A 27681-nucleotide genomic window follows, 5' to 3' on the forward strand; every position below is an offset into this window, starting at 1 on the left:
TCCCATACAATAGTTTATCACATCTGGGAAAAAAAATGTTTTCTCTCTTTCCAGAAGCCAATTCAGATCAAACCATTTCACTTGTTTTGGTGGATTTTTTCCAGGTGCTGTTTTTAATAGCTTATATATATGTACAGGTCTGAAATAAGTCAGTCTCTTTACGTTACGCAATAATGAGCAAAGGCGGTTCCAAAACCATTCATGAAAGAGGATAGTGTCTTTTCCAGAGGAAAAATCCAGCCCCCTTTAAAGTTGTGTAAAAGTCCACGACAGTGTTGCCATGTCGGCTTACTATAAGCGACTTAGGGCTTCTTTTTCTGTTAAAAAAAAGTTGCTCTGTACAAATTGGTATTTGCGTGTTGCTATTGTTTGGGCTTGTTTCTAAATTGTACTTATTAGGCTTGCTTCCAAAAAAAAAAAGATTTAAACTAGTGGTCTCAAATATTTTCATGAAAATGTTTTGTGCCAGGGAGCATGTGTGTCGTTAGACCAGGGGTCTTCAATGTTTTCAGGCCAAGGACCCCCTAGCTGAGAGAGAGATAAAGCAGGGACCCCCTCTATATTGTATAAAATTGTGTTTCAGATAAACGTTTGCTGCTCTTTTTTTCCCTCTACGCCTATAACTCTTTGCCAAAAATAGCCGATCTACAAGCTCAGTGCGCGAGGCGTTGTGAGCTTGTAGATCTGCTATTTTTTGGCTTAAGTTCTCCTCAGAAAAGGGATGCTAAGGTTCAAGTTGTTAATGTAAAAAAAAAAATCATATCACACAAAGATCTGGCGGACCCCCTGTAGTAACTCTGAGGACCCCCTAGGGGTCCCGGACCCCCTGTTGAAGACCCCTGCCTGCGTTAGACTGTTTAAAAACATATGCCAAATATTCAACATTTTATTGCTAGAGATTTTGAAAATAATGTGTATATATATGCATATAAGGTTAAAAATGCTTATGTGGCCTAAGTTGCTTCTTTTGGGCTTGTTTTCATAGACCTGGTTGCTTATTTCTCTCACACAATCTGGCAGCACTGTCCCCCCCGTCCCCTCCCCTCCCATCCTCAGTGAGGGTTGTACAGCTGGCAATTTACAGACAAAAAGACTGAAAGGCATAATTGGCTGTTAGGTGGAACCTCTTGCCCCCGCAAATTGGTGCCTTTTTATTGGGAGATGAATTAGTGCAAGTTTGGGATGTTCATTTTACAGTTTTATTACGGTTCTTAAAGTTTGCGAACTCCTGGATCATAAAAGAAAGGCTAATCCTGGAATTAGAAGGACCGTTATAACCCTCTTCAGGTAAGAAAGTGAAAGTGATCTGATTCCTTAGTGGCGACCGCGATCAGACTTCTGGACGAGATCGGAATTTCGGTGTTTAATTAATCATCGGAAGTAAAAAAAAGATCACTCTACTTGTATGACCAGACATCTAAACTATAGGCCTACTTATTTGGAGCATAAAAGATGCGATTCGTACGTAGAGAAGACGGTTGAGTTATTAAATGACTACGAAAATTATTCATGCTAATTATTACCAATACTCATGTTAAAATCATTGTTTAATGTGTCAAAAGGCATCTTCTTCGAACAACTTCAGAGTCTATCTGGAGCAGTTGCCTAATTAATGTCCTATTTCAGCTTCCATTTCTTTCTCCATCCAGTATAGACGAGCAGAGCGATATCCTATCTGGAATGTTACAATCGGAAAGAAATGTCTATCCAGTGCCAAACAATGACCTAAACAGACTCCTGAATTTCTTTTACAGTGGTGTACTCTAACCAGTGGTGGAAAAAGTAGTCAAATGTTTTACTTAAGTAGAAGTATCCATACTATAATATATAAATACTCTGTTACAATAAAAGTCTGGAATTCTAAATTTACTTGAGTAAAAGTACAAAAGTATTGACATCAAAATGTACTTAAAAGTACCAAAAGTAGAAAGTACTCATTATGCATAATGTCCCATTTCACGTTTTCAAATGCATAAATGCCAGGGATTGTGAGCTTATAGGGCTGAAGTGGTTAATGTATGTTTTGTAATAATGCAAATCTACAAAGTAACTATTAACTAACGTTTTCAAATATTTTTTGTGGAGTAAAAGTACCATATTTGCCTCTGAGATGTAGTGGAGTAGAAGTCAAAGTATTGAAAACTGGAAATACTCCAGTAAAGTAAAAAAAATACCTCAAAATTGTACTTAAGTACAGTACTTGACTACATGTACTTAGTTACTTTACACCACTGACTCTAACGTCTGGTGTAGTCTATAATTCTGTCCATATGTGGTGCATATCTTCCCAAATGTGTTCAGCCAGACAGTCAAACCATAAAAGAAAGAAAGACTTCCAGAACTAGACTATGTCCTTATGTCACTGTTGGCTCTGGGAGAAAAAACAATAACAACCACTAGATGCTTATTTGAGTTGTTGGCTGACTTCTCACACTCCAAAAAAAAGGGAAAATAATTCTATAGCCTATCTAGATTGTAGGCTACATTGAGTCTGGGAGAGATTTCAGAAACCAACAGCAACCAAAGGTTTTGTGTCACTAAAGGAAGTTTCACTGTGCTGCTGATGGAGTTCTTTTGAATCTACCAAAGTATAAACAGTGAGACACACTCTGATTTCATTAACAAACAGGTCTCAAGTTATAACAACACAAGAAGGTTGCCCTGTTTATCTTTCAGTACCTCTGTCAAGGCAGATCTTTGTGTGTGTGTGTGTGTGTGTGTGTGTGTGTGTGTGTGTGTGTGTGTGTGTGTGTGTGTGTGTGTGTGTGTCAGAGAGAGAGAGAGAGAGTGGTAGATCAAGCATGAAGAGAGAGAAAGCAAATGGGTAATTGAGAGACAGAATGAGGATGAGGAAATATCTGTAAAAGTCAATATGAATGGACTGAGAGAAAGAAGATGGAGTCAGATAAAGAGTGGAAGAGAAAAATAACTGAGTGTGTGAGAGAGAAATGACAAGGCGATAGTTTGACAGATACAGAGGGAATAGGTGGTCTGTGTGTGTGTGTGCGCGCGTGCGTGCGTGTGTGTGTGTGCGTGTGTATGCGTGCATACAGGCGTGCGTATGTGAGACAAGTTAGTATTAAATATGCGTATCCATGCCATACACTGTGAAATTGGACTCAGATGTCTCAGCGAGTCTCAGACATGTGCTGGAAAGGGTAGCTTCAGTTTGTGGTCTCTGGACAAACACACACACCACACTACTGTATGTGTGTCTCTAGTGGAGCAACCCCCCCATTGAATGTTCCACTCTCAACCACTGCAGTGTAACTGTCAACTTATCAATAGCAGTCTTATGCACAACTCAGTAGGTAATCGAGTGGTAGCCTACAGGAATTTATTTATGAATTTCACAGTAAGGGTGCCTGGATTGGTCATACCATACATATTTTCTAGCTGGTTGGCCAGGATGGTTTGACTTGGCCATATTCATGTGTCATCCATGTTGCTCTTATGACATAAGTTTTCAATTTTCTTAATGCATGAAATGACGTGCTTGTCTGTCTCAAGATACGTTTCCTTTCCCACAACACTATGGACATTACTGTGTACAAGCTCATTTAGGGCTGCTGCCCTTTGCATGTTTGTGAACAGACTAGACACTATAGAGGCCTATCGTCATTAAAAAAAATGGTCAGGCTGCCAAAATTATGCTGAACATATTTTTATTATCTCCTCAAAGCAGCTTTTCTCACTGTAGCATAATCCTAAATCTTCAGAAATAACTGGGACATTGCAAAACATTGCACTTAAGAGTACATTTATTTCCTCAGCAGTTAGTCAACCCTGCATTTCTAGCATGGCATCTGGGATTATAACAACCTTTCAGAGGTGACTATGACCACCGCAGGTCACAGTAGGCCACCCGTGATCAGCCATGTCAGTTAAGGCAGAACCATTCTTAAATTAAATTGAATAAACACCACAAACAATTATCTATTTTGTGATAGCCTATATGTTAACTTGATTGTCATTTGAGGCTCATGTATGTTTAAATGTCTGCTGCTATTCCGTTCTCCATTAGAGTCAAGTAAACACTGACCAGATGTTTTAACTCAAGCAGCTGGAGCAACTCTACACTCTTACATCCATCCCACTTCTAGGAGAAGTCACTCATCCATGTGCTCTGCATACTTTCAGCTCTGTTTCATGCCATCTCAGACTTAAGCTCTCTGCAAGATATATTGAACCACTGAAGTGTTTATATATCTGTAATAATGTGGTACTCTGGTTCAGGGTGCGCGAAAATGAAGCCAGCCAATAGCTTGTACTTCATGACCGTGGCTTGTTAGTTAGAGTCCTCTTCCAGACAATTTTTGAAGGTGTCGTTTTCCATTCTAAAGTCACAGAAATAACTGTATAGTATGGACATTTCTATTCATAGCAATGCTATGTTTCTGTGCCAAACAAACGTGCGCACTCCATTTGGTAGTTATTCTTGGGAACGGAGAAGATAGAGATGGAGTAAGAGCAGGTGAGAAATGAAAAACATACGATAGAAAGAACAGGTCAAATAATCAAAAAGATGTATTCATAGAGATAGAATATGTAGTAGCAGGTATGCATAATGTTTAGAACATTAGTGTAAAATTTAATCCATGGGGACCTCCATGATGCGTTTGCTCAATATGATGATGCATTGGTTATTCTAATTTATATGGTATAGCATGAAGCGTCATCGAGTGGCTGTGAATACGGAAGTAGGGAGCTTAGACCTATCTATACTTTTATATTGTGTATATATTGATGTCTAGTCTCACGTAGCAAGTCGATCAGGGACCTCCGTCTACTGAATATGTCTGGTGACATCTAAATTCAATGAATGGCCTAAAACTGTGTGGAATTCAGAGATAAAAAAAAATAACAGCATGGCAGAATCATTTGTTTTTCAAGGCAGTGGGGGTAGGTTTGTTAGCATTGGCTTTCTCTGCTTCTAGCCCATATTGAATTTAGATTTCCCCAGACATATCAGTAGGCAGACATTTCTGATTGTCTGGCTACGCAAGACTAATTCATGTCTAAAATACTGTCACAGGTGTTGTTACACTTCCATTACCAGCTGCATCTCAGTTGTCTCATGGCTTTATAATCCCTTCTTATCCTCTCTCTTCCCCTTTATCTACATTATCCCATTTATCATTTAAATAGATTCAATAAGTCAATTAAAATACAGATCAAAGCTTTTGCCAGTTTTTTCTTTTTTCTAGGAAAGAACATGTGTTTTTAATATTTTGTACACTCAGTCTATTTAAAACACATGGAGTGTCAGGTATGTATTGGCCTTGTACTCACCTCGTAAAAGTATTGCTTATCAAAGCAAAAGCTGACTTTAATTATGGACAAATTCAAACAATAAAATGACCCTTTGTTTTAGATTGCATCATTTGACTTCACTTAAACCAGTCTGTTACTGACTTTCTACATTTGACCTACAACTCAGTTAATTGAATATTGCAATACAGTAAATGCATTATCGAAACTGTATACTGTACATACATACATACATCATCTTTATCATAATACAATTACACGTTTCCACCCAAACATTCAGGTGACAACATCCTGACCTTTAAACCTTGAACCTGACTTGAATTTGAATTTCCATATCTGCAGGTGCAACGATGGAGAATTCAAGACGGCGGCAACATTTAGCCATCAGCCTTCTATTTGGGTTGTGGTTTCCTTCCTGCCTCGCCCAGACCACGCCCTCAGCCACAGCCTCTGTCGCGACCACAACCTCCCCCCAGCTCCGTACCACCCCGGCCCCCGAGCGTCTGAAGATCAGGATGGTCGGATACCCCCGCAAACACAACGAGGGCCGCATTGAGATTTTCTACAAAGGAGAGTGGGGTACCATCTGTGATGACGATTTCTCCCTGGCCAATGCCAACGTGCTCTGCCGCCAGATGGGTTTCGTCTCTGCTACGGGCTGGACACACAGCGCCAAATATGGAAAAGGCCAAGGTAGGAAGCATTGGCATGCATTAGTTATTTTGTTGCTATTCAATACCTTAATGTTTCTGATTTGGGGGGGAAAAAATAGGATTTGTGCACATGGAACCTAAATCTCAATTTCCTGTAACTTTCCTTTCCTTTTCCTTTTCTACCCCGGATTTGAACCCGGTTTTGCACAAGTGCAGACATTTTTACCATTGAGCTAATAGAGCCTGCTTTCTTGTTCAGGTTATAAATTTGAATCTGGACCTTCAGGTCAAAATTCATGTCAGATCCTTTGTCTAGGTGGGACATGACCTTTGACACGATCTAAAGAGCAGGGAGACAAAATAACATTGTATAAGTTATATTGTATTAACATATACTCTACCATACAGATTGGACAAAATTACATTTTACATAGTGCCGCTTTAAGATCAGATAGATATTTGTATCTATATTTTCTATTTGTTTCCCCAAATCAAGATCAAAATGATTGATGAATTATTATTCATCAATTTCATTGTCGTAGATTATTTTACAGGTTTAAAGGCACTGCTGGATTGCTGGATAGATTAGTATTGAAAGGATTCATATTTTTGGTGGAGCTGTAGTCTTGCAAATTGTATCTAAAACTCATATTATTTTTTGGCAGGTCTTAAAATATTGGAGTTTTTTGAATTGCTGCATTCCCAGACTCGCCTCAAAATTGGAACCATCTTCCAAAAATATACAGTAGCGAAACAAGAACATTTTGTGGTTTTAACATTTAAAGCATGTTGAACCAAATATTTCTCAGAGCCTAGGATTATTTTGGAGCTGCTATTGTATATTAACCTGTTAAAACCGGGAATGGATCTGTATCATTTTAGATTTTTGCATTGGCTATTCAAAAATAGTAGATATACAAGCTCACAGCGCGTCACTTCATGCCGCGAGCTTGTACATCTGCTATTTTTGAACATTTTTGAAACATTTTGAAAGTGTTTGAAAAATGTTGAATAATATTTGATTTTTTTAACACAAATCTTGTCTTCTGGGGGTCCCCTGGCACAAAACATTTTCAGATGGGGGTCTGCGGCCAAATATATATCCATTTGGGGGTCCTTGGAACAAAAAAGTTAGAGAACTATACTGATTTAGAAGGCATTGGTAGAATCGGCCTCAGGTCTTAATGGGTTAACTGTATGTTGCCCGTGTGCAGGGAAGATCTGGCTGGACAATGTACAGTGCAATGGAGGCGAGAAGAGCATCGAGCATTGCAAATCTCGGGGCTGGGGCAACAGCGACTGTACCCACGATGAGGACGCTGGGGCGGTGTGCAAAGACGAAAGGATACCTGGCTTTGTGGACTCCAACATCATTGACGTAAGCCTCCAAAAATACTTTTCATTTAGATTATGCCATAATTTGCCTGGTCTGGTCTGTGTGAGCCTGTTTAACACTATAGCTAAACTCTGCAGCTATAAGCCCACAGTTGCAGTGACAATGATCGTAAACATTCTGGGTTAGTGAGGCTGAGAGCTTGTAAGAAGCCTGTAAAAATGCTACCACTTTGCCCTCACTTTACCTTGCCAATATACTGTAGGTTTTGAACTCACATTTTATGCGTCAGTACAACTCCACCTGTTTCCATATGTTCACCCCTAGTGAACATATGGTGGTAATTAGTCTATAGTCTATACCATGTGTGTGCAATCATTAAAAAGGCAGCAGGTTGTCCAACTCTATGACTAGAGTGGTATAGTCAATGGAAAGGTTTTCCAGCTAAACCTGCTAGTCCCCCATTTCATTTGCTTACCCAATAGCCTGTGATGCAGTTTTTTTGATGGACTATTCTGAAATGATAAGGAATGATAAGGGATAAGGAGGAGAATAATGATGGGTGTAGGCCGTTGCTTTAACTATAAGCCCTATTTTATACTTTGGCTATTCATAACTAGCTGATCTACAAGCTCAAAATACATCACATCACATTGCATTGTGAGCTTATTATTGAGCATTTCTGCATAATAGCATGGTGAAAGTGGTTAAATTCATTAAAGGAGATAGTGACTGGGAGATCACAGGTTTGATCCCTGGAACTGGGCAAGTCAGTGAGTAACACTCCTTTCTTCCCTTTCTGTGGCGTACCTGAGCAAGTCACTTAATCTGCAATGGCTCCATAGCGGCCACCATGGCCAATAGCAGAAGGCTGTGGTTTCTAATGTGCACCTCTCGGGTGGGGACGTGTTGAGTGCAGGGCCTTTTCAAAAGAAGAGCATGCGTGCTCAGCAACCTCTCCATAGATAAAATAGGATAACAGGATAATAAATTGAAGGCTACAATTAAGCACCATTTGCTTCAACACCACCAACACATTCCAGCTGTCTGCTTGCCTCTTTTTTGCAGTCCATGTTCATGAACGAAAGGTCTGAGGTGAACAAGGTTAGACTGGGGAGCTCGTCACCACGGTTCCCTGGAAACAGCAGGAACTCTGCATTCTAACTGGACAGCAGATCCATTGAAATGGCTTGAATCACTGCCTTTTGATTTGACATGGCATCCCTTGCCAAGGCACTCTGATGTGCAGTATTTCAAAAAGAAGATGGTTTTCTTAACAGATATTGCTTTCTCAAAAGCCGAGTTTTTGCTTCCTTCTTTACGTCCATCCTGTTGTTATGAGTCAGACTCTGTCAACTGTGACGTCCAGACAACAATTTAGGAGTGCAGCCAGCTTCTTTTCCACTTACTCAACATCGCAGTGACTCAGTGAAAAGCTGGCAAGCAGCACCATCACATCACTTTAACCATTTACAAGGTGTTAGCGAGGAGGAGATTGGAACCCCCCCATCCAAGATTATAGTGTGTAATGGCTGTGAGTGTGACTCACATGAACCATTTACAAGACGTTAGTGAGGAGATAAGAAGCCTCAATCCAAGATTATAGTCTGTAATTGTTATTATGACTCTGGGCGGGGAGTCACAACCATTACAGACAATGATATGTACTCAGTGAATCCTACAGTCAAGAGGTATGCTTAACTTTAAACCTTTATTCATTATAGCATCTTCATAGAAGACTACATGTCTATTATATCTCTCCCTGCATTTGTGTGTGTGTTTGTTGGCACTGCTCATGCACATGCATGCATGCATGCATTTGTGTCTATTTGATGTTCATTTGTGTAAGTGTGACTGTAGCTAAGAGTCCACTACAAAGTTGGGGTTTCTTTCAATCCAATCAAGTGAAATACTCTTTTGGTGGATTATCAATCAATCAATATGGCTGATTCCAGCAACATTTCACAACAAATGTTTGAAGATATTTGAAGGGAAGAATTAAATCCCTGAATCGAATTAACCCAAAATGACCTGACCTCCTCAAACCTGTTTGATTCCCAACAGGCGCATGTTGATGAGAACAAGATAGAGGAAGTGCGGCTGCGGCCAGTGGTCGCCATGGCCAAGAAGAAGAAGCTCATCACTGAGGGTGTGGTGGAGGTGAAGTACAAGGATGGCTGGGCTCAGATCTGCGATGTGGGATGGACACCCAAAAGCAGCCGCGTGGTCTGCGGCATGCTGGGGTTCCCGCACGAGAGGAAGGTCAACAAGAACTTTTACAAGTAAGTGAACCTTTCCCAGAGTTTACAGTCCCATGGAACGATGACATTTCCTTAACCTGGCGAGGGGAAGTAACGGTGCTTTGACCAAACCACAAGCAGACTTCTCAGGCTTTGTCAGATAAAGACCAGTGTTACTTACTATGGACATGATAGGGACAGGCTAAGCAGACATTCCTCACTGTCTGCCAACAGCAGCAGGGCTGTCCAGCACACGTGACAAAAGAAGAAGACGAGCCTCTGTTTGTTTGTCTTATTTTATTCAACTTGGGAGGATGTTTGTGTTTTTCTAGGGACAGAAAAGAGATGGGGGGGTTTCTGTTTCCCAATCAAGTCACGTTTTGTGTTCTTGTTTGTTACTTTATAGAGGAGACTGAGGAGCATTTTGTTAACTGTCTGCAGTGATGGAAAACTGCATGAGTCCGTGTGACAGCTAGGGAGAGAGACAGTGAAGAATTTGTGTAACTCAGTGTACCTGCACACAGCCCGTGTCAGAGGTGTGTGTGTGTGTGTGTGTGTGTGTGTGTGTGTGTGTGTGTGTGTGTGTGTGTGTGTGTGTGTGTGTGTGTGTGTGTGTGTGAGAGTGTGTGCGAGAGAGAGAGAGAGAGAGAGAGAATATATATTCTTTCCAAATGGGGATCCATTTGTACACTCTCAAAGTTAAATTAACACTGTACACGGTACTGTAAAAGCATGTTATGAAATATGACTTTGCTATAGTATACTGCAGATCACTGGTTCTCGGTGTGGGGTTCAGGGTCTCCCAGGGTTGTTTGAGGGGGTTCCAGGGGTCCCCAGCTAAATGATTGATAGTTAGAATGCAAATGAGTCCAGACAGTGGGTCCAGAGAGTGTACAAATGGAACCCAATGGAACTTTACAGGCCCATTTGATCTCATTTGTGCACTCATTGTTAGAGTTCAATTTACTGTGTAAATTGGGGTTACTGAGATTTGAAAAATCATATCCAATGGGGATCTGTGGCCTAATGCATATCAAACTAGGGCTCCATGAAATGAGAAAAGGTTAAGAATCACTGCTGTGGAGTGAAAGTGATTCTATCATTGGGGTTCTATAACAGGTTTCCTCTCTTAAATCAGCCAGCCAATATGACAGCACACATCACACATTCCAGGCCTTCCTCCAACTCACGCACACACACAACACACAAGCACACTTCATCTCGTGCAGATGGTTCACAGTAGTATGAGGGGAAATGTGTGTTTTCTCTCAAACGTGTGTGAAGGCGCAGGTCACTGAGGAACAGCGGGTTCAGGGGGAGGAGCGGTGGGGGGGTGTTCAGTGTTAACTCATGTGCTGTAACATACTGTAGAATAAACCGATTCAGGGCGTCCCCAGTAGAATTATGAACAGTTTAATGTCAGTATTATTTCACCAACTAGAAGTTAACCCAATGAGTGAATGTGTATGAGAATGACTATTCAAATCATAGGTTTCACTACTTATCTCTCCACCTACAGTATACTGTAGAATTCTGTACTAAATTGAGTTAATCTAACAAGAATGTTCACTTATGGGGGTCCCTGTCACAAAATCAATTAAAATGGGGGCCAGTGGCCTAATATGTATCAATATGGGGTCCACCATTATATGAAAATGTTGTATTTTTATTTTACTATACTACCAGTGTGGATTTATGTGCAGATTAAGGAAGATTAAGACTTGCAGATGGGGAGCTGCTTAAGCCATTTCACAATTTATTGCTGCCCTCTTAACTCCGAATGTAGCTATAATTTTACTTGAGTGCTGACAAACCACACAACACCACGCAGACGCAGACACATGTAAAACATATCATGGTTTACATATTCATAAGTTTCTCAAGACCAACATCAATCAATTTAAAGTAGCATTCTTATAAAAAAGTACTCCAATTTGGTTTTATGGATAAAAGATTGCCTGTGGTGATTGTATCCTGTATATTGATTTGATATTTTCACAGCCTTGCCTAAAAAAACATTTTCATAATATTGTATGATGAAAATTAACAATGCTTGTTGCTACTATGTTCAAAATAAAATAAAAATGAAGGCTCGACACCCACCGCCTTCAGACCACTGTATCAGAAAGGCTCAAGAGTTGCAGTGTTACGTGACTATTCCAGACTATAGCAAAGTTTTCGCAGACACAGAGACAGCTTGTCAGGCCAGTGTGAAGTAGTACTGTATATAGAATATACTGTATGTTTTCTATAATTCTGTTTGCTTAGCTGTCTGCCTTCCTGTCTGCTACACCATTCATGCTAGTTTGAGTCACAGAGGAGAAACAACAGTGACTGCAGTATTTTAAAAGTCCATATTTGCATGCTTTTGTTTGATTCATTGGGTTTGTTTGGCCATTGAATTTACTTTAATCCAACCACATTTTTGCGTCTTTATATATATTTTGAAGGGATTTTGTTTCCACAAATTCAGATAGGAAGACTGTTTTGTAATACACAAATCATGCAAAAGTGCTTACTTCTGATCAATCCCTCATAGTATTTTGCTGATTAGATCCACGTACCTTTGCAATTAGGCGCAGTGAGCTGTGTGGCATGATAGCTCTTTAATTTGGTTGGCTAGTTCCTAACATGGTATTTGGTTTTGGACAGCTAAAAGAGAGAGAGCATGCATTTGTGTGTGTCAACGAGAGAGGAAATATGCAATTTTATGTGGAGAAGGACAATCAAACATGCATGTGGATGCCTGCATGGACATTATACAAGTCCATAATTTACATTTACTTTGTACACATCCATATTTAACATGTACATCACAGTCAGTACACTGCATATGATGGCGCTGGGTTGTTTCACCGTTGCAGACGTCTGAAAAAAAGAGCAGCGGAGAAAGTCACCAAACCAAAGGTTCTAGTTTCAGCTGCTGGAAGGTATTATTGTAGAGGGACAACCCACCGTCAGCCTGCTGACCATACTGTGTATGCTGTTAATGACGTGGGTTTCCTGTACCAGTAGTAAATAACCATGTAGCTGCTGTCTGTAAGCAAGTGTTCTGTCTTTCTCATTGAGTAGTGTTGGTGTTTGTCCAGCATGTGAATAGTTTGTCTGTGAGTGTTTTTTTGTCCAGTTATAAATTATAACTGATATGTCCAGGGTTTCTGTTCTATGGGATATGTGTTTGTTTTGTTGCTTTATGCCCTTTTCACTCTGTAAAATCCTGAGTGTTAATTTTACTCCGTACAAATGTAACCAAATGGACCGTAAGTGTTATATTGGATAAATTAACACAGAAGATTTTATTGTATAGACATGGCACAGATTATACACACTTGCACAATTGATGGTCAGCAAGCTATCAGCATATATTTTTTAAGGCTTTAGCTAAGCATTCATGCTGCACAAGCCAATCTCAATCAATACAATTACTAAGTATAATACATCACAGGTATTTGACTTTGGCACCAAGGTTTAACAAGGCAGATTAAATATATTTGGTGCTCAAATGATGTGGGTATTTTGCTAATGCTGCCTTGATGTGGCAAATGGCGTCAATCTGTGCTGTGTTTGAGTGACCGCAGTTTCATTTTCCACGGGTTTACTCAAGTCTAATCTAATGCAACAGCTGGAAAATATATTCCTCACTATGGCATTCTATTTGGAGTACACCAATAATTTAACAACCATGGTTCTTAAACTGAAATTAGTTACAGACCCTTACTTCTGCTGAGTTTTTTCTTTTTTAATCTAATACATTTCTTATTTGGGACCTGTATTTGCAAATGTTTAAGAATCTCGATTCATATTATACAGCTTGACATTTTGTGCAACTTCACATTATGCCTTCATTAGGTCTACATACATAGGGATCTGACATCTCTGTTGACTATAATCACACAGAAACCGTTTTGCTCTTATAGGGTTTCCCACCCCTGAGTATGAAGAGCAAAATGGCCACCATACGAAAACAGTCAATGTCTTCATCCTAACCCCCCACAAAATGAAATGCCATAAGGGAATAAGGTCAATGTGGTAACACATTGACTGTCTTGCATATAACAGTACAGTAGGAATTTAATTATTTATGATAATTACTAATCCAAATATTGGTGTTTGTACACTGTATATGATGCTCTGTTCATAACTCAAGACTAAATAAGTCATCCATATCATGTAATGTGATTCTCAGACGTGTTTGTGTTCTTGGCATTCTTTAAAAAAGTGTCACTTTCAGCACATTTTTGTACTGTATCTAAACACATAATATTTGTGCTTCTTTTGTAACATGTTGCATTGAAAAGTAAAACCATTATGGTGTCCTTAACTAGACCCACCAAAGTGCTGAAAATGATGCATTGCTCATGATGCACATGAAGCTACAGTTTTCCATTGTCTTTGATTGTACATCACATAACCATTGTCACTAAGGCAATAATGTCTGTCAGATCATCCTCGCCTAACCGCATCTAACCACTGTTTACATTGCAGGCAGGCACCCAAAGCTAAAGCTAACTCTAAGTCTAAACAGAACGACTCTGGCAAAAGGTAAACCAAGGAAGAACTACTTCATGGGTACATTCATATGGCTAAAATAGGTCTGAGACGGATCACACACATGCTACATGGGCTTCACAAACAGCTGACAACTATAATGGATGAGCCAAAAAGGTTGTTGGCAGAAACACAAAGGCATTTCCTTCAGCCCTTAATTCTTTCCATAGTCAAATGGCTGTCCAGCACATGTTGTAGCTCCTGTTAGGATCCTTCATCCCTTCATTTTGGCATACATATTGTTATCCAAATTTCAGGAATATTTCAAGGGAGATCAAACCCTTTGTCCATTCAATAAAACCGGCATCTGTATTGATTATTACTATGCAGTAAGTAGTAGTGAAATGCTGTCATTTTATGCTGTCATAAATACAATTATAATGCCTAATAGACCCAACCTCTAAGTAAAGTGTTACCGACAAGGGTAATTCAATGTTTATATAGGTGGTATCCAGGACCGTGGTTTTGGTGCCCCAGATATGATTATGGAACCTTTGTAAAACATTGTGATAATGTGGGTGAACTGAGCTGACACTCATTTAATAATGTGAACTGATCGGTCTGTATTGTGATAAACTACTAAAACAAGCTCAAAAAGTATTTTTATAAGCTAGGGGCCATTTTCAGTTTCCTTTGTAGGAGAGATGTGTGGTGTGGCTAATTCAAACTCACTTTATTAATTCATTCTTAGGCAGACTCATATTTAAATGTGTCCTTTTCATCTTTATCTTTTGCATTTCAGCCCATTGTTGTTGTATACATTAAAGAATTCATTCATCCATTCATTCTGAGCCAGTCCAATGAAAATGTATATTTTAAAATAAAATATTTCTTGTGAATTCATTCATTGACTTTTTTATTTATTTATTCACTATTGTCTTTGCTCCTCTCCCCTACAGGCTGTACCTAGAGCGTCAGAAAAACCTCTACCACGTCCACTCAGTGGCCTGTACGGGAACAGAGGTCCACCTGGCAGCCTGCCCACTGGAGTTCACCAAACCCAACACAACTACAACCTGTGATGGCGGCATGCCAGCCGTCGTTAGCTGCGTGCCAGGGCCACAGTTCACCCAAAACATCGGCTTGAAGAAAAAGATGAAGACTTCGGTAAAGCGTCTAGTAACCAAGGAAATAGCTAAATGGGCTTTCAGTTTAAAAAGACCATACCATAAGTTTCGGACATACTGTGTAATATCATGCATTAAGACATTTCAGCCAAAGACATTAATCTGGGGGTCTTTTAGAAGAAAAGGTTTGAGAACCACTACAGTACGTTAAGTCACCTCACAGCACCAATAAGGGGGTTGGCTTTCTACAACTTTTTCCCTTTCTTTAGTTGGCCTAACGGTATTTCTGAGTTGCCTTTGAGCATTGACTAGGAGTTGGTATCCCTGGCCTCATTGCTAATCTTAACCGCGTTCAACCTGGCGTCACTATTTTGGGCATGTCATATTGTCAAATAGTCAGATTTTCTCAGAAATAGTGAAATAGCAGATGCAGAAGGTTGTAGATTGCCTATTGTCTCTATTCGTTATCCAATGAAGTACTGTATACAGAGATGAAGTGGTTAATCCTGACAATTAGTAAATTATTCACAATCTGACCCCACCCAGGTCAACACCTAGTGACTTGGTATAACTGTAGCCTAAAGGTTTGAATGTTGGCTGGAAGTGAATGAATAATGCTTTCATGTTCTGTAAACAAATACCTTTTAGCAAGGCATTTAATTCTCAACTAATTCTATTTATTTTACCACAGTAGACAAGTGGGTTGTACTGGGTTAGCTAGAATGTAAATGAGAGTTTATACATGGTCAGTATTGATTTGTACAGTTGAGTATTTAATGCAAAATAACTAGCATAACTGTGGTGGTTGTAGTTGGTCTACCTGCTTGTGTCTATCCTGTTGTTGGGTAGGTTTCAATATATCCTTCGCCCAAACAAGCTTTCAGTTTTAGCTCAGTGGTAGAAATTTTGGGACCTGGGTTTGAGTCCCAGGTAGGACATGAAAGTTATGGATTGCAGCTTTACATTAAAGTAACATCTAAGTTGACTCTCAGAAGGCCAGAAATTAAGATGCTGATAATAAATGCATGTTTATCCATGTCATTTAGAACAACGTCAGGCTGAAGGGAGGTGCCAAGCTGGGGGAGGGCCGCGTGGAGGTCCTGAAGAACAACGAGTGGGGGACAGTGTGTGATGACCGCTGGACCCTCCAGTCAGCCAGTGTGGTCTGCAGGGAGCTGGGCTTTGGCAGCGCCAAGGAGGCCCTCACTGGAGCACGTTTGGGGCAAGGTCTGGAATGTTCAGTATATTCACCCTGTGAACTTTCACTCAACTTAGTAAATTAGCTGCTGGAGCATCAGGGGTGGCGGTATCTTTGTCAAGAGTAGAACACTAGTACACAGTACAAGTTTTAAAGTTGCAATCCAACATTTATTTTAATGAATGCATTTTTATTTTAACCAATGTGTATGATAGAATACTAGTTACGTATACAATATACGTAACTAGCACATCTACTGTTTTTGGAGATGGTCACCCTACTCTTCCATTGATAAATTGTAGACCCTGGTCAAGGAAGTATATATAGAGTAAGTGGTTAAAAGCAAGGAGAGACTGAGACGGAGTGTATTTTAAAAGCACAGTTATCAGTCATCAGCTGTCTATATAACGCTAGCAGGCCAATCTCACAGGTCATCTCCAGCTCAGCCCTGATGATGTGATCTCAAGCAAAGGAGACATTCCAGGAAGGGTTCCCCCCTTTGTAGCATGTTTTAAGTCAAATTGGAATGCAGTGATGGACAGCCGCTCTTTGTTACAAGTTTTCATGCAGTCATGCATGTATACATAACTTAGTCTAGCTGGGTTTGCACTCATTAGACAGGGAGATAATTGTCCTTTGATCTCCAAGTACACATTACACAGAGAGAATGCATTTATTGTATTGTAAGTGACACTGAGTAACACAGCATCAGTTAAACGCCTCAACCACATGAACCCTTGCATCCCTATTCTGACTGAGCATGTCATAATAGGCAAACATTTAGAAAAAATAGCAGATCAAGGAAATATATAGTATACCCAGTGTTCATTTGTACCTCAGAGAGTGTAAAAATCGAACTAAATGGACACGTAAGGGACCACTTGAGTTACCAAAGGACTGAGGATTTTACTGTGTAACTGACTGAGCACCAGTCAGGCCTGCTGGAGCGCCATCTGTGTTATTCAGGTTAAGATATGGATCATTTCATCTGAAAATGGTACACCGTGTTTCATGCAGTAGTATCAAAGAGCCATCTGGCTCCCACACAAGTCACAGGTATTTAGTTTGAAGATTAAGTTGAATTCTTCTTTTATCGTCTATCTGATGCAGTCACACAGGCCTCTGCATGTATTCCATTTCAGCAGGAAGTCAAATAATTTAGTGGTTGAGAAATGTAGATTTTAAGTTAATAGTGTAAGGTTCAAATTATCGACTTGCAGACTGAGCAGCCAAAACTAACCAGGAAAGGAACCTAAAGCTGAATGAAATTGTGTGTGTGTGTGTGTGTGTGTGCGTGCTGTTTACACAAATGTTCACACATCATGTGCGTGTGTGCATGCTTATGTTTGTGAGGGGGCTCATTAGTTATTCTTCCGAAGAACACAGAGGTGTGTGTGTGTGTGTGTGTGTGTGTGTGTGTGTGTGTGTGTGTGTGTGTGTGTGTGTGTGTGTGTGTGTGTGTGTGTGTGTGTGTGTGTGTGTGTGTGAGTGAGTGAGTGAGTGAGTGAGTGAGTGAGTGAGAGAGAGAGTGTGATAATGTTTAACGCGTGCATAAATGTCTGTGCAAAAATGTGACCTTCATTACGTATTCGTCTCACAAACATGGAGGAGTACTCAGGAACTGGACTAAGCGCTTAAACAACTAGCTTTTTCAAGGACACTACCCTGAAGTGTGCGTGCGTGTGTGTACAGAGTCTGTGTGCTACCACAGAGGAAGTGGACTGAGGGGGCTCATCAGTGAATGTCTTTGAGGGAACAGCATACCTGCTGTGCCCCTCAAACGGATGCTGGATCATCATCACCACACCTCTCTCTGCATTTGTACACATTTTAAGGCTCGGAAACATTCCTGCACGTCACTGACTCTGGAAATGTGCATCATAAGAGGAATGTTTTTATGGAATTAGGCTAAAGTATTCAGCAACATTCTGTTCGCTTTAAGTCAACAATTGAAGATTATACACTCCAATGCCAGACTGTCTAGGGATTTACACTAGCAAGTTCCCAGTTTCAAACCTGCATCTCTAAACTTTAGGCTACCTCCATCTGTCTGTCACGCCCAATCCCAGTAAGCAATTGAAGAACCTCTACTCCAACATTTTCAAATCATCATGGTGGTGCCATAACAGCCCACTTACGTTTTGGCCTATAATTCTTCAACCTCAAGTTGTACAATCAAAATATTTTTTCCCTGGATTCCTTCGATCATGACAAAACTCCCCATATAGGCCCCAGCCATTCGTGCCAGACTAAAGTTTCCCCCGTTTCGCATTTTCTTCAAAACATAGTTTTTGCTACTACTCCTACAAATTTTGCCTTCATGTGGGACCTGGGTAGGCAACCCGGCTTGGCGGAGACTGGCGCTCCAAGGAGCGCACTTTTCTAGTCTGACCCTCAGTTCATCTGTCTGACTGCCTCTCCCCATGTGCCTCTGTCTTTCCTTCCTCCTGTTTGTCTGTATAGGAATGGGACCCATTCACATGAATGAAGTGAAGTGTCTTGGGCAGGAGAAGACCATTTGGAACTGTCCCTTTAAGAACGTCACATCAGAGGACTGTGGCCATATGGAGGACGCTGCGGTCCGCTGCAACATACCTTACTTGGGACTGGAGAACACGGTCAGAGCTTCACCTTATTCCTTAATATTCATCTAACTCCACCTCACTTGCTAAACGTGTTTTCATTTAATTTATGAATTTGTGTTTCTGGTTTGATTTAATAATAGTAAAATAGAAGTTAAAAAACAGTTTTGTAAGGTAGTGTAGATAAACTGAGGAATGTAACTGTTTTTTACAGTTTTTAATACAACGCTGTTTAACTATTGATTTATTTTTATTTATGAGAATATGGCTGAATAGTTTTGGTGCAGTAACTACATTTTTTGGTATTGAAAACAGGCACCGAAAGGACTTTATTGTTTTGTTTTGTATACAGTGTATTACATATCCATACTTCACTTGTTGATCATTTTACTTCATGAAACTGGGTTGTAGTGAGATGAGAGATGAAGAGCTAACAAGTATCATTGTACAATAAGTTGTGCAATTTTACATCTTCACTGTCATCCTACAGTACCTCCCAAGCAAAGCAAACAGCTTCATATCACTGTTGTTGTAGAACAAACACTGTCATTTACGAGGTTCCATACATTGGGTGAGGTCTCAGGACCTATCCTAGGGTCCTAGCATCCTTGTTAATTCTATTGTAAAAGTTTAGCCATACATGGTTATCACTGAGCCAGCATGGTTTTCATTGCAAGTCTTTGCAAATGTGTTTTTGTCCAACAACAGTGGTATGCCTTTAACAGACTGTTGCCACATCATAATGTGATACAATATTATTGTTCCATCTGTCACACAAGCATTCATTTTTAATTGGTGTTTTTTATATTGTATTTTTCTATATTGTATTTTTCCTAGCTTGTGTCACCTTCAGATAACCGTCTGTCTCTGTTGCGGACAGACAATAAAAACGGAGGAATTAAAACCTAACCTTCTAACGATAACAAGCTGGCTTCTACCAATGCTAGCAAGTTAGCTGTACTGCTGCCCGTACCCATGTGTACAGTATTTTGGCTTTGCGCGCTTTGTGCTTAACCCTTTTGGCTCACACAGATACGTCTCACTGGAGGACGCACGCGGTACGAGGGCCGTGTGGAAGTGATGGAGAAAGACTCAAATGGGACCGTGGGCTGGGGTCTGATCTGTGGAGAGAGCTGGACTACCAAAGAGGCCATGGTGGCCTGCAGGCAGCTGGGCTTGGGCTATGCTAACCACGGCTTGAAAGTAGGTTATTAACCCACGCTATGCTGCAAAATAAAGAGCGAGATTAAGCTTAGTCATGGCCCTTTCCATCTTGAATTCAGTTTTTAAAAGCTGCTTTAATGAAAATAAGTGGAAGAATCTTCTAATTGGGTGAGGGTCATTTTGTTTATTTCCAATGTAATGTAGCCCGCAAGAATGTCTTTGTTGACTCAAGTGGCATTCTCTTGAAGCAGGTGACCCACCACATTTCATGAGATTGAGACGTGTTTCAAGAATTATTTTCAAACAAGCTCAAATAAAGTGCATCGTAAATAAATGTTATAATTATCCTCCTCCAGTTTCTGCCATTTCTCCACTTTTCATTAAAGAAAAATACGATTTTAAGACTGAATCGAAGATTAACCGACTTATTAAAATGGACATTTGTTCAGAGTTGTCTAGCAGAGTAGCCTGGACCTTTACTGCAAGCAGGATCGTCCCCCTGTTGTTCAGAGAGATTCCTTCTTGGCTGTATGGTAGATGTTTGGTTTCCCACAAGGAAGGCCCAGATTCTAATTTAGTCTGCAAAGTCATGTAACCATATATTTGGAGTTTGTGACGCAAATCTTGGAGAAGATTCTTACAGTATATTCTTCTGATCTACTACCCTACTTTAGTGGTGTGCTATTTAAGTCCTCTATTTTCACCCCAGATCACGAAAATCCACTTTCATCCTCCAACCACAGCACTCCCTATTTGGATATTTCAATTGTTCTCCACCGTAGTTTGCTTTCCTTAATTGGTACCATACACTTCCCATGTACTTTCCAATTTTTATATCACCACCTCTCCATTCTCCTCACCAAGTGATATTCTCATTTTGATGACAATTTAAAGATTGATTTCCGAACTAGCATTTCACTACAACCTTAGCCTCGATCTCCAGGCTTTTATTGTTTAGTTTTGCTAAAAAATAAAAGCCTGGAGGAGCGCGTCGGTGTACCCGGTATGGGAAGTGTTTCATTTCCCCAACCAACCAGAGTGCAGTGGGCGTCGCTCGTAATGTTGTGTTAACGGGGCGGGGGTTGACGGACAGATCGGTGAACCAATAGGATCAGGCGCAATCTCTCCGCGCCTCTATACACCCGCCCCTCTATACCCAAAAACAGGAGCGCTGGTGCAGCCTACTACAACCTTGACTTCAAAGTCAAAGACCCACAAACAAGGGCTGACTTGACACCACTACAACAGGGACAACATCCATAACATATTCTCATTACAGCCTTAATGTGAAGAATCTCCAACCAGCTAATAAACCTCTTTGCTGAGCCACTCAAACCAAAGCCTAAGAGTGACTTCACATTGGTTTGGAAACCATAAAAACTACTTTTCTAATAATAACTAACCTCACCGCTGCTTCAGTAATAAACTACTACCTGCCCCACTGAACTATACAATAAATAATAGAATAGAAATATAATCCAAAAACAGAAATGTGCCTGTGGCATCAAGTCATGCGATTAATAAAAACAAGGCAAGATACAATCAAACAGCACAGAATACAACATAGATTGACTAACAACAAAGTCTCCAGACAGTACATGAGCCCCAGGCAGCCAGGGCTCACAGACAGAACAGGAAGCCCCTGTCCCTCTACTGACCTCCAGCAGGGGCCTCTGTGCAGGTCCGGATAGTGGGCGGTCGGACCACGTATGAGGGCCGGGTTGAGGTTCAGGTGGGGTCCAGGTGGGGCACAGTGTGCAGTACAAACTGGACCACCAAGGAAGCCATGGTGGTGTGCAGGCAGCTAGGGCTGGGATACTCCATGCATGCCATCACTGTAAGTACATTAGGGCAAATCATTCACTTCACCAATCAAATGTTTGTGAAATGCAATGATTCACAGTCAAATCCTCAATGTTAATTTAACTCGTTTGAGTTCAATTAACAAGAAAAGTACTCAAAAAAATGTTTATAATAAAATATTTGATCATAACATTTATTTTATTGTGTTAACATTTCCACTCAGTGTTTCTTCAAATGTGGAAATCTCATGTTGGTGAAATTAAAAAGCATGGTAACAGTACGCAATAGAGAACTGTTCTGAGTGGTTTAGCATGAAACACAAACGGCCCACTTAGTGAACAAGTTGAATGCCCTCCAGTGAACACATTGTGTTCTCAATGACGAGCCAAAATGACTCACACACATCTGGTTTATTTGAATGGAGGTTAAAAGAAAAGAAAAGAAAAGAAAACATGGAACTCCTTGAAGCTGCATTTGTTAATAATAATCTCCACTGAACATCTTTCAATGGCCTTTTGTCCCTGTGATTTTTAAAGGTGCATTCCATTGCATAGCATGTAATAACAACAGTATTGAAGCACATCAGTTGCATATTCTGTATTGTGATTTGTGACACTGAGTAAAGCAGTACCAGCTAAATGTAACATACATGCACAGCCAATGTGTAACTCAGAGAGTGTACAAAGGTAACAAATGGCCCATTTGGTTTGTACACTCTGACTCTCAGATTGAGGATTTTAGTGTGTTGTGTTGTGTACTGAAAATGACTCAAATCACTAATAGATGCATTGTTTTATTTGTTTGTTTGTTTGGTTGTTTGTTTGTGTCCAACTGTCTCTAAGGAAACGTGGTACTGGGACAGCAGCAATGTGACAGAGATGGTGATGAGTGGGGTGAAATGTACTGGCAGTGAGATGACTCTGAGCCATTGTCAGCGGAGCAAAACCGTGAGCTGTCAGAAAGCTGCAGCCAAGTTCGCGGCTGGAGTCATCTGCTCTGAAAGTACGTGATAACAACACTAAAGGGCCGTCCAAACCAAGAACGATAACTATAACAACAGCTACTGTATAAATATGTTGTTTTAAAAAAAAAACTCAAGTGGATGGCGGAGTTCACACTACAAACTCCTATTCCAAGACAAACTCGTGTCAGATCTGGATTTTTTTCTCATGCTTCCCCTTTGCTGTCTCCATCTCAGCTTCCCTACTGTCTAAAAGAAAAAGAAAAAGAAAAAAAAGTGGCTGAGAGCAGATATTATAATTTCTGCCAAAACAGGGAAACACCAGATTCTGTGTGGTTTTACCACATTTTATGCACAAGCAAAAATATCAACATCTGTTACATAGAAGAAATCTCATCCAGATCTGTCACATACTGTAGAAGAAATCAGATCCTGATCTGTGTCACATTATAGATATCTTTCCGGTGCGCGACACCAGACACAACCAAGTATAAATTAGAGATTAGCCCATGCTATGGTTGCACTTATTAGTCACTCTATAAAAGCCTCTACATGTAAATAAGTAATTACTCCAACTCTGATTCTATGCACAGCGGCGTCTGACCTGGTTCTGAATGCCCCCCTGGTCCAGTCGTCTGTTTACATTGAGGACCGGCCTCTGCACATGCTCTACTGTGCCGCCGAGGAGGACTGCCTGAGCAAGTCGGCTGCCAAGGCCAACTGGCCTTATGGCCACAGACGCCTGCTCCGCTTCTCCTCTCAGATACACAACATCGGACGAGCCGACTTCAGACCCAAGGCCGGCCGTCACTCTTGGGTCTGGCACGCATGCCATGGGTAACAGGAGCTTGCTTAATTAAGATCTGTTTCTTGCCTTTTAAGAATATGTTCCCTTTCTTGTCTGTTTCATTAGACATTACAGTAGAGAGGGGCTAGAAAGAATGAGTGGTACCTAACCTAACCAATGTGATGGGCCAGATTCAATACCTGGTTGAGCCACCACATTCACTGAATAAGCCTTTTTGAGGGAAGCTAGTATCTGAAGCTATAATCTGAAAGACAGTTTTATAGTACTACATAGTAAAACCCCATATGGATGCATTTTACACTCTCAGGGTCGGTTGCACCAAGAGGGATTAAGCTTTAACCTGGTTTAAATCAAGGTTTATCTATTAATCCAGTTGCACCAAACTTTAAACCTAGTTTCCACTAACCAGGTTTAGTTTTAAACCATCCTTTTAATCTTGGTTTTCATTTTCACAGTAAACCTGGATTAATGTTAATCCTGTTGCACCACTACTTTAAACTCCAATTTAAATGTCAGTAAGGGATTAATTCTAAACTTGCAGTACAGGTGGTTTAAATGTAAACGTGGCAGCATATATCAGATGGCTTCAAGAAAACGAAAGAGTAGCTCAAAGAAAAATAAGGGACCGTCTAAACCCAGTCGAATGTTATGATAATGCTGAATTTAAAAGGCGGTACAGATTCAGCAAAGAGTCTGTAATGAGAATAATTGATAAAATTGGGTCTGCAATTGAACATGGCAGTGACAGGAATGCAGCTATACCACCCTTGCTCTATCCTTGCTATAACACGCCTGCCCACATGATCTCAAAAGTGAATAAAAAAGTAATTCTAATGATATTTGGCTCAAGAGAAGAAGTATTCCTTTTTATTTACAGCGCAAATCCAAGATGGCGGACACACAACAAAGTTTAATCCATGAAATAATCACTGTTTAAAGTTTTAATCACTGTTTAACGTTTTAATCACAGGTTAAGGATTTAAATCACAGATTTGTTAAGCAATGCTTAAAATTAAGTGGTGCAACACAACTCGAATTAAAATAAATCCTAGATCAACAAATCTTTGATTAACCCTAAACTAAGCTTTATTTAATCCCACTTGGTGCAACCGACCCTCAGAGTTTAATTAGCAATTGTACCAGTCTGAAAAAAGTAAGTTTACAGGGATAGGGTTTTGGGAGCTTGTAATGTAGGATATGATGAATTACAGATCTGGAGGATAAATGCTCTGTCCTCAGTGACCCCAGCTGGAACAGGACACTTTATTAGAATACAGTAATGTCCTCGTATTCCAGCATTCAACCACATTTCATGCACAGGTACCAGTGCCATGTCACTAAGAATCATTTTGCGTTTCATAACATTAAGCTCTAGAGAGGATGGTTTGACCTAAATATGCCATGACAGTGCACTTCACATTTTAGAGACCCATAAAAGCCCTGCTTTTAGTAGATATTTAATCCCCCATTTATTGAGATGTTTCCTTTACCGTGGCTACCAGTGTGCTAAATCTACTCAGTGCTCCTGAACCTACATCTAATCCATATTTTTGAGTGTTTGAGTCAGCTCAAACACATTTGAGCTGACTTGAAATATTTTTTATTACAGGCATTATCACAGCATGGATATTTTCACCCACTATGATCTGCTGAATACCAACGGAAGCAAGGTGGCTGAGGGACATAAAGCTAGTTTCTGTCTGGAGGATTCAGAATGCTTTGAAGGTGATTCTGACGGACTATTCTACTTTACCATGGGACATCCAATAAACATTCAAGAAGTGCTACGAAGTTTAGACAACCATGGCAACATTTATAAAATTAGCACCTGCACTCAGGCACTGTAATTGCAAATAGGCACTGTAATTGCAAATGTGTAACTATAACGAAAAAACATAACATGGATGCACCTGGACGTATCATCAGTGTTGTAGCCTGGGGTCATAGGATGTTTCGGGTCTCGCAACATACACCCTCACCCAGGTGACCCAGCCAGGGTTGATCAAGCCCCGACTTACGTCCCAGTAGCTACCCACGGTCAGTCCTAAATAGGGAAAGACAGGGCCACTCAATACGCTTGTCCGAAACTACTCGGGCAAGCGTAGAGCTCTGGCACGTGGAGGGGCTAGGCTCTGTGGATGGCCTCCTGGCCGGGCTCCTCCTCCGTCTCACCAGGTCCAGGACCTGAGCGTTGCACCAGACTCCCCCGCTCCAAACATTTCATTCTGGTGTGATGGTGTGACACATAACTAGTGTGTAATACCATGTACTGGTCCCATGAACATGTGGTATAGTGGATATAACACACTTGTGCGTGACTGTTGTGTCCAACAAGGGAGGAATGTGCCCAGTCAAATTCCTTGTGTGCAGCACTGTACTGTACTTGGCAAATAAACAGATTCTAATGTGCTATACATTGAACCCCAAACACCTGGCACTCCAAGCAGTGCCAGGTGTTTGGGGTTACATGGAATTATGTATATTTCACCGTAGTTTGTGAATGTAACAGTAATTAGGCTACTCTTGATTGTTTTGTGAGTTTGCCTTAAATTCTGGTAACCAAACTTTTTTCCAGGTGTTTCTAAGCGGTACGAGTGTGCCAACTTTGGTGAGCAAGGCATCACTGTGGGCTGCTGGGATCTGTACCGTCACGACATTGACTGTCAGTGGATAGACATCACAGATATTAAGCCTGGAAACTACATTCTACAGGTAAGCAGTAGCTGAAATATAAAACAGGGCTTAAGTGTTTAAACTCATGGAACCCCCAGGACCCCACTTTGAGAATCACTGGTAAAGCATGTCACCAGCACTTTCAGCCTCTTTATGTAACATTCTGGACGGATGTGTAGAACTATAATTATGCCAAATACAAACTATGACACACAAGCCAATTCTGGTACCACCACGGTACACTATTCTTCAATCAAATTGAAATCAGTCTGATTAGAGATTACAACTTCACAGTATGATGCTCCATGGACTTTTGTCTGTCCTGCCCCTTCAGGTTGTGATAAATCCTAATTTTGAAGTGGCTGAGAGTGATTTCACCAACAACGCCATGAAATGCAACTGCAAGTATGATGGTCATCGCATATGGCTTCATAACTGCCACACTGGTAAGCAGCTAAACACCAAAGTTGTTTCTCACTTAGGTTTGAACACAGCCTCCATCTCTGCTTGTATGAATGAATGAATGACGCCCTTCCTCGTCAGATCTGTGTGTTTACTGCGTACTTACTAGTGTCTCTGTTCTCACCCTTACACTTTAGTAATCTCCCAAGGGTGTCAAAGCAGAATAAGAAGGTTAAAGAATCCCTTCCCTAACTATACTCTCCTTCCTCCATTGTAGGTGATGCCCTCAGTGAGGAGGCAGAGAAGAGGTTTGAGAAATACCCTGGACAGCTTAATAACCAGATCTCCTAGTGGCCACATCTGCATCCAGTCCTGTCACACCAACATGACAACAAAAAGTTGGGGTCATCATTATGTGTAAACAAAAACGTCTCTAGCTTGAGACACTTGCCTATACCGATCTACATCCCCACCTATCACATCTGATGCAACTCATTTGATGTTCTGCGTTGGTAACAATTTCCATGGAAAAAGCCAATCAGCTATCACAGGCGTCCCAGTATTATTATCATCGTCATTATGGTGAAGATGTTGTATGCAAGTTTTTATACTTGTTTTCCTGTCAGTACTGTCAAATGTAAGCAAGCATACGCTATTGTGTTACAGGCGAATGAAAATGATGTCACACGTGTCTTTTTGTATGACTGCTGTCTTATGTGCAGCCTTTTATTGAATGTTTTGTCTGAGTTGTGAATGAAGTATTTTTTTATAACCTAATAATTTCTACTTGGGAGCAGCCAGGGTTAGACCTTCCTGATCTGTACAATAGTTTCTATTACATAAACTATGAGAAATCTGTGGCATTAATGGGAACAACCATTGTCTTCTGATCCAGCTGTATGAAAGTTCATACTGGGCATTAGTGTGTGGTATCATAGACTTAGGGCTGTCCTGTGAATTAAATGCCATGTTTGATCC

At 40.6% G+C, this 27681-nt stretch overlaps 1 protein-coding gene across 5 annotated transcripts; it reads left to right on the plus strand.

Annotated features, from left to right (window-relative positions):
* The first annotated feature begins 1073 nt into the window (after window positions 1-1073).
* On the plus strand, window positions 1074-27681 carry loxl3b (lysyl oxidase-like 3b). Of its 5 annotated transcripts, none has more exons than XM_084045259.1 (16): window positions 1074-1287; window positions 5614-5964; window positions 7139-7302; window positions 9322-9539; window positions 12362-12427; window positions 13983-14039; window positions 14945-15152; window positions 16159-16339; window positions 18774-18928; window positions 19925-20095; window positions 22702-22861; window positions 23414-23657; window positions 25238-25353; window positions 26204-26340; window positions 26636-26747; window positions 26981-27681. In XM_084045259.1, the coding sequence occupies exons 2-16, from the start codon at window positions 5622-5624 to the stop codon at window positions 27052-27054; spliced, it is 2406 nt and encodes an 801-aa protein (XP_083901385.1). In that variant the 5' UTR covers window positions 1074-1287; window positions 5614-5621; the 3' UTR covers window positions 27055-27681. The 5 variants fall into 5 exon arrangements, with proteins under 5 accessions (XP_083901385.1, XP_083901386.1, XP_083901387.1 ...); XM_084045260.1 differs by lacking the exon at window positions 19925-20095 and adding an exon at window positions 21738-21893; XM_084045261.1 differs by lacking the exon at window positions 13983-14039.

Source organism: Gymnoscopelus microlampas (assembly GCF_963454915.1).
Source record: "Gymnoscopelus microlampas genome assembly, chromosome: 20".
In the NCBI taxonomy this organism is placed as follows: Eukaryota; Metazoa; Chordata; class Actinopteri; order Myctophiformes; family Myctophidae; genus Gymnoscopelus; species Gymnoscopelus microlampas.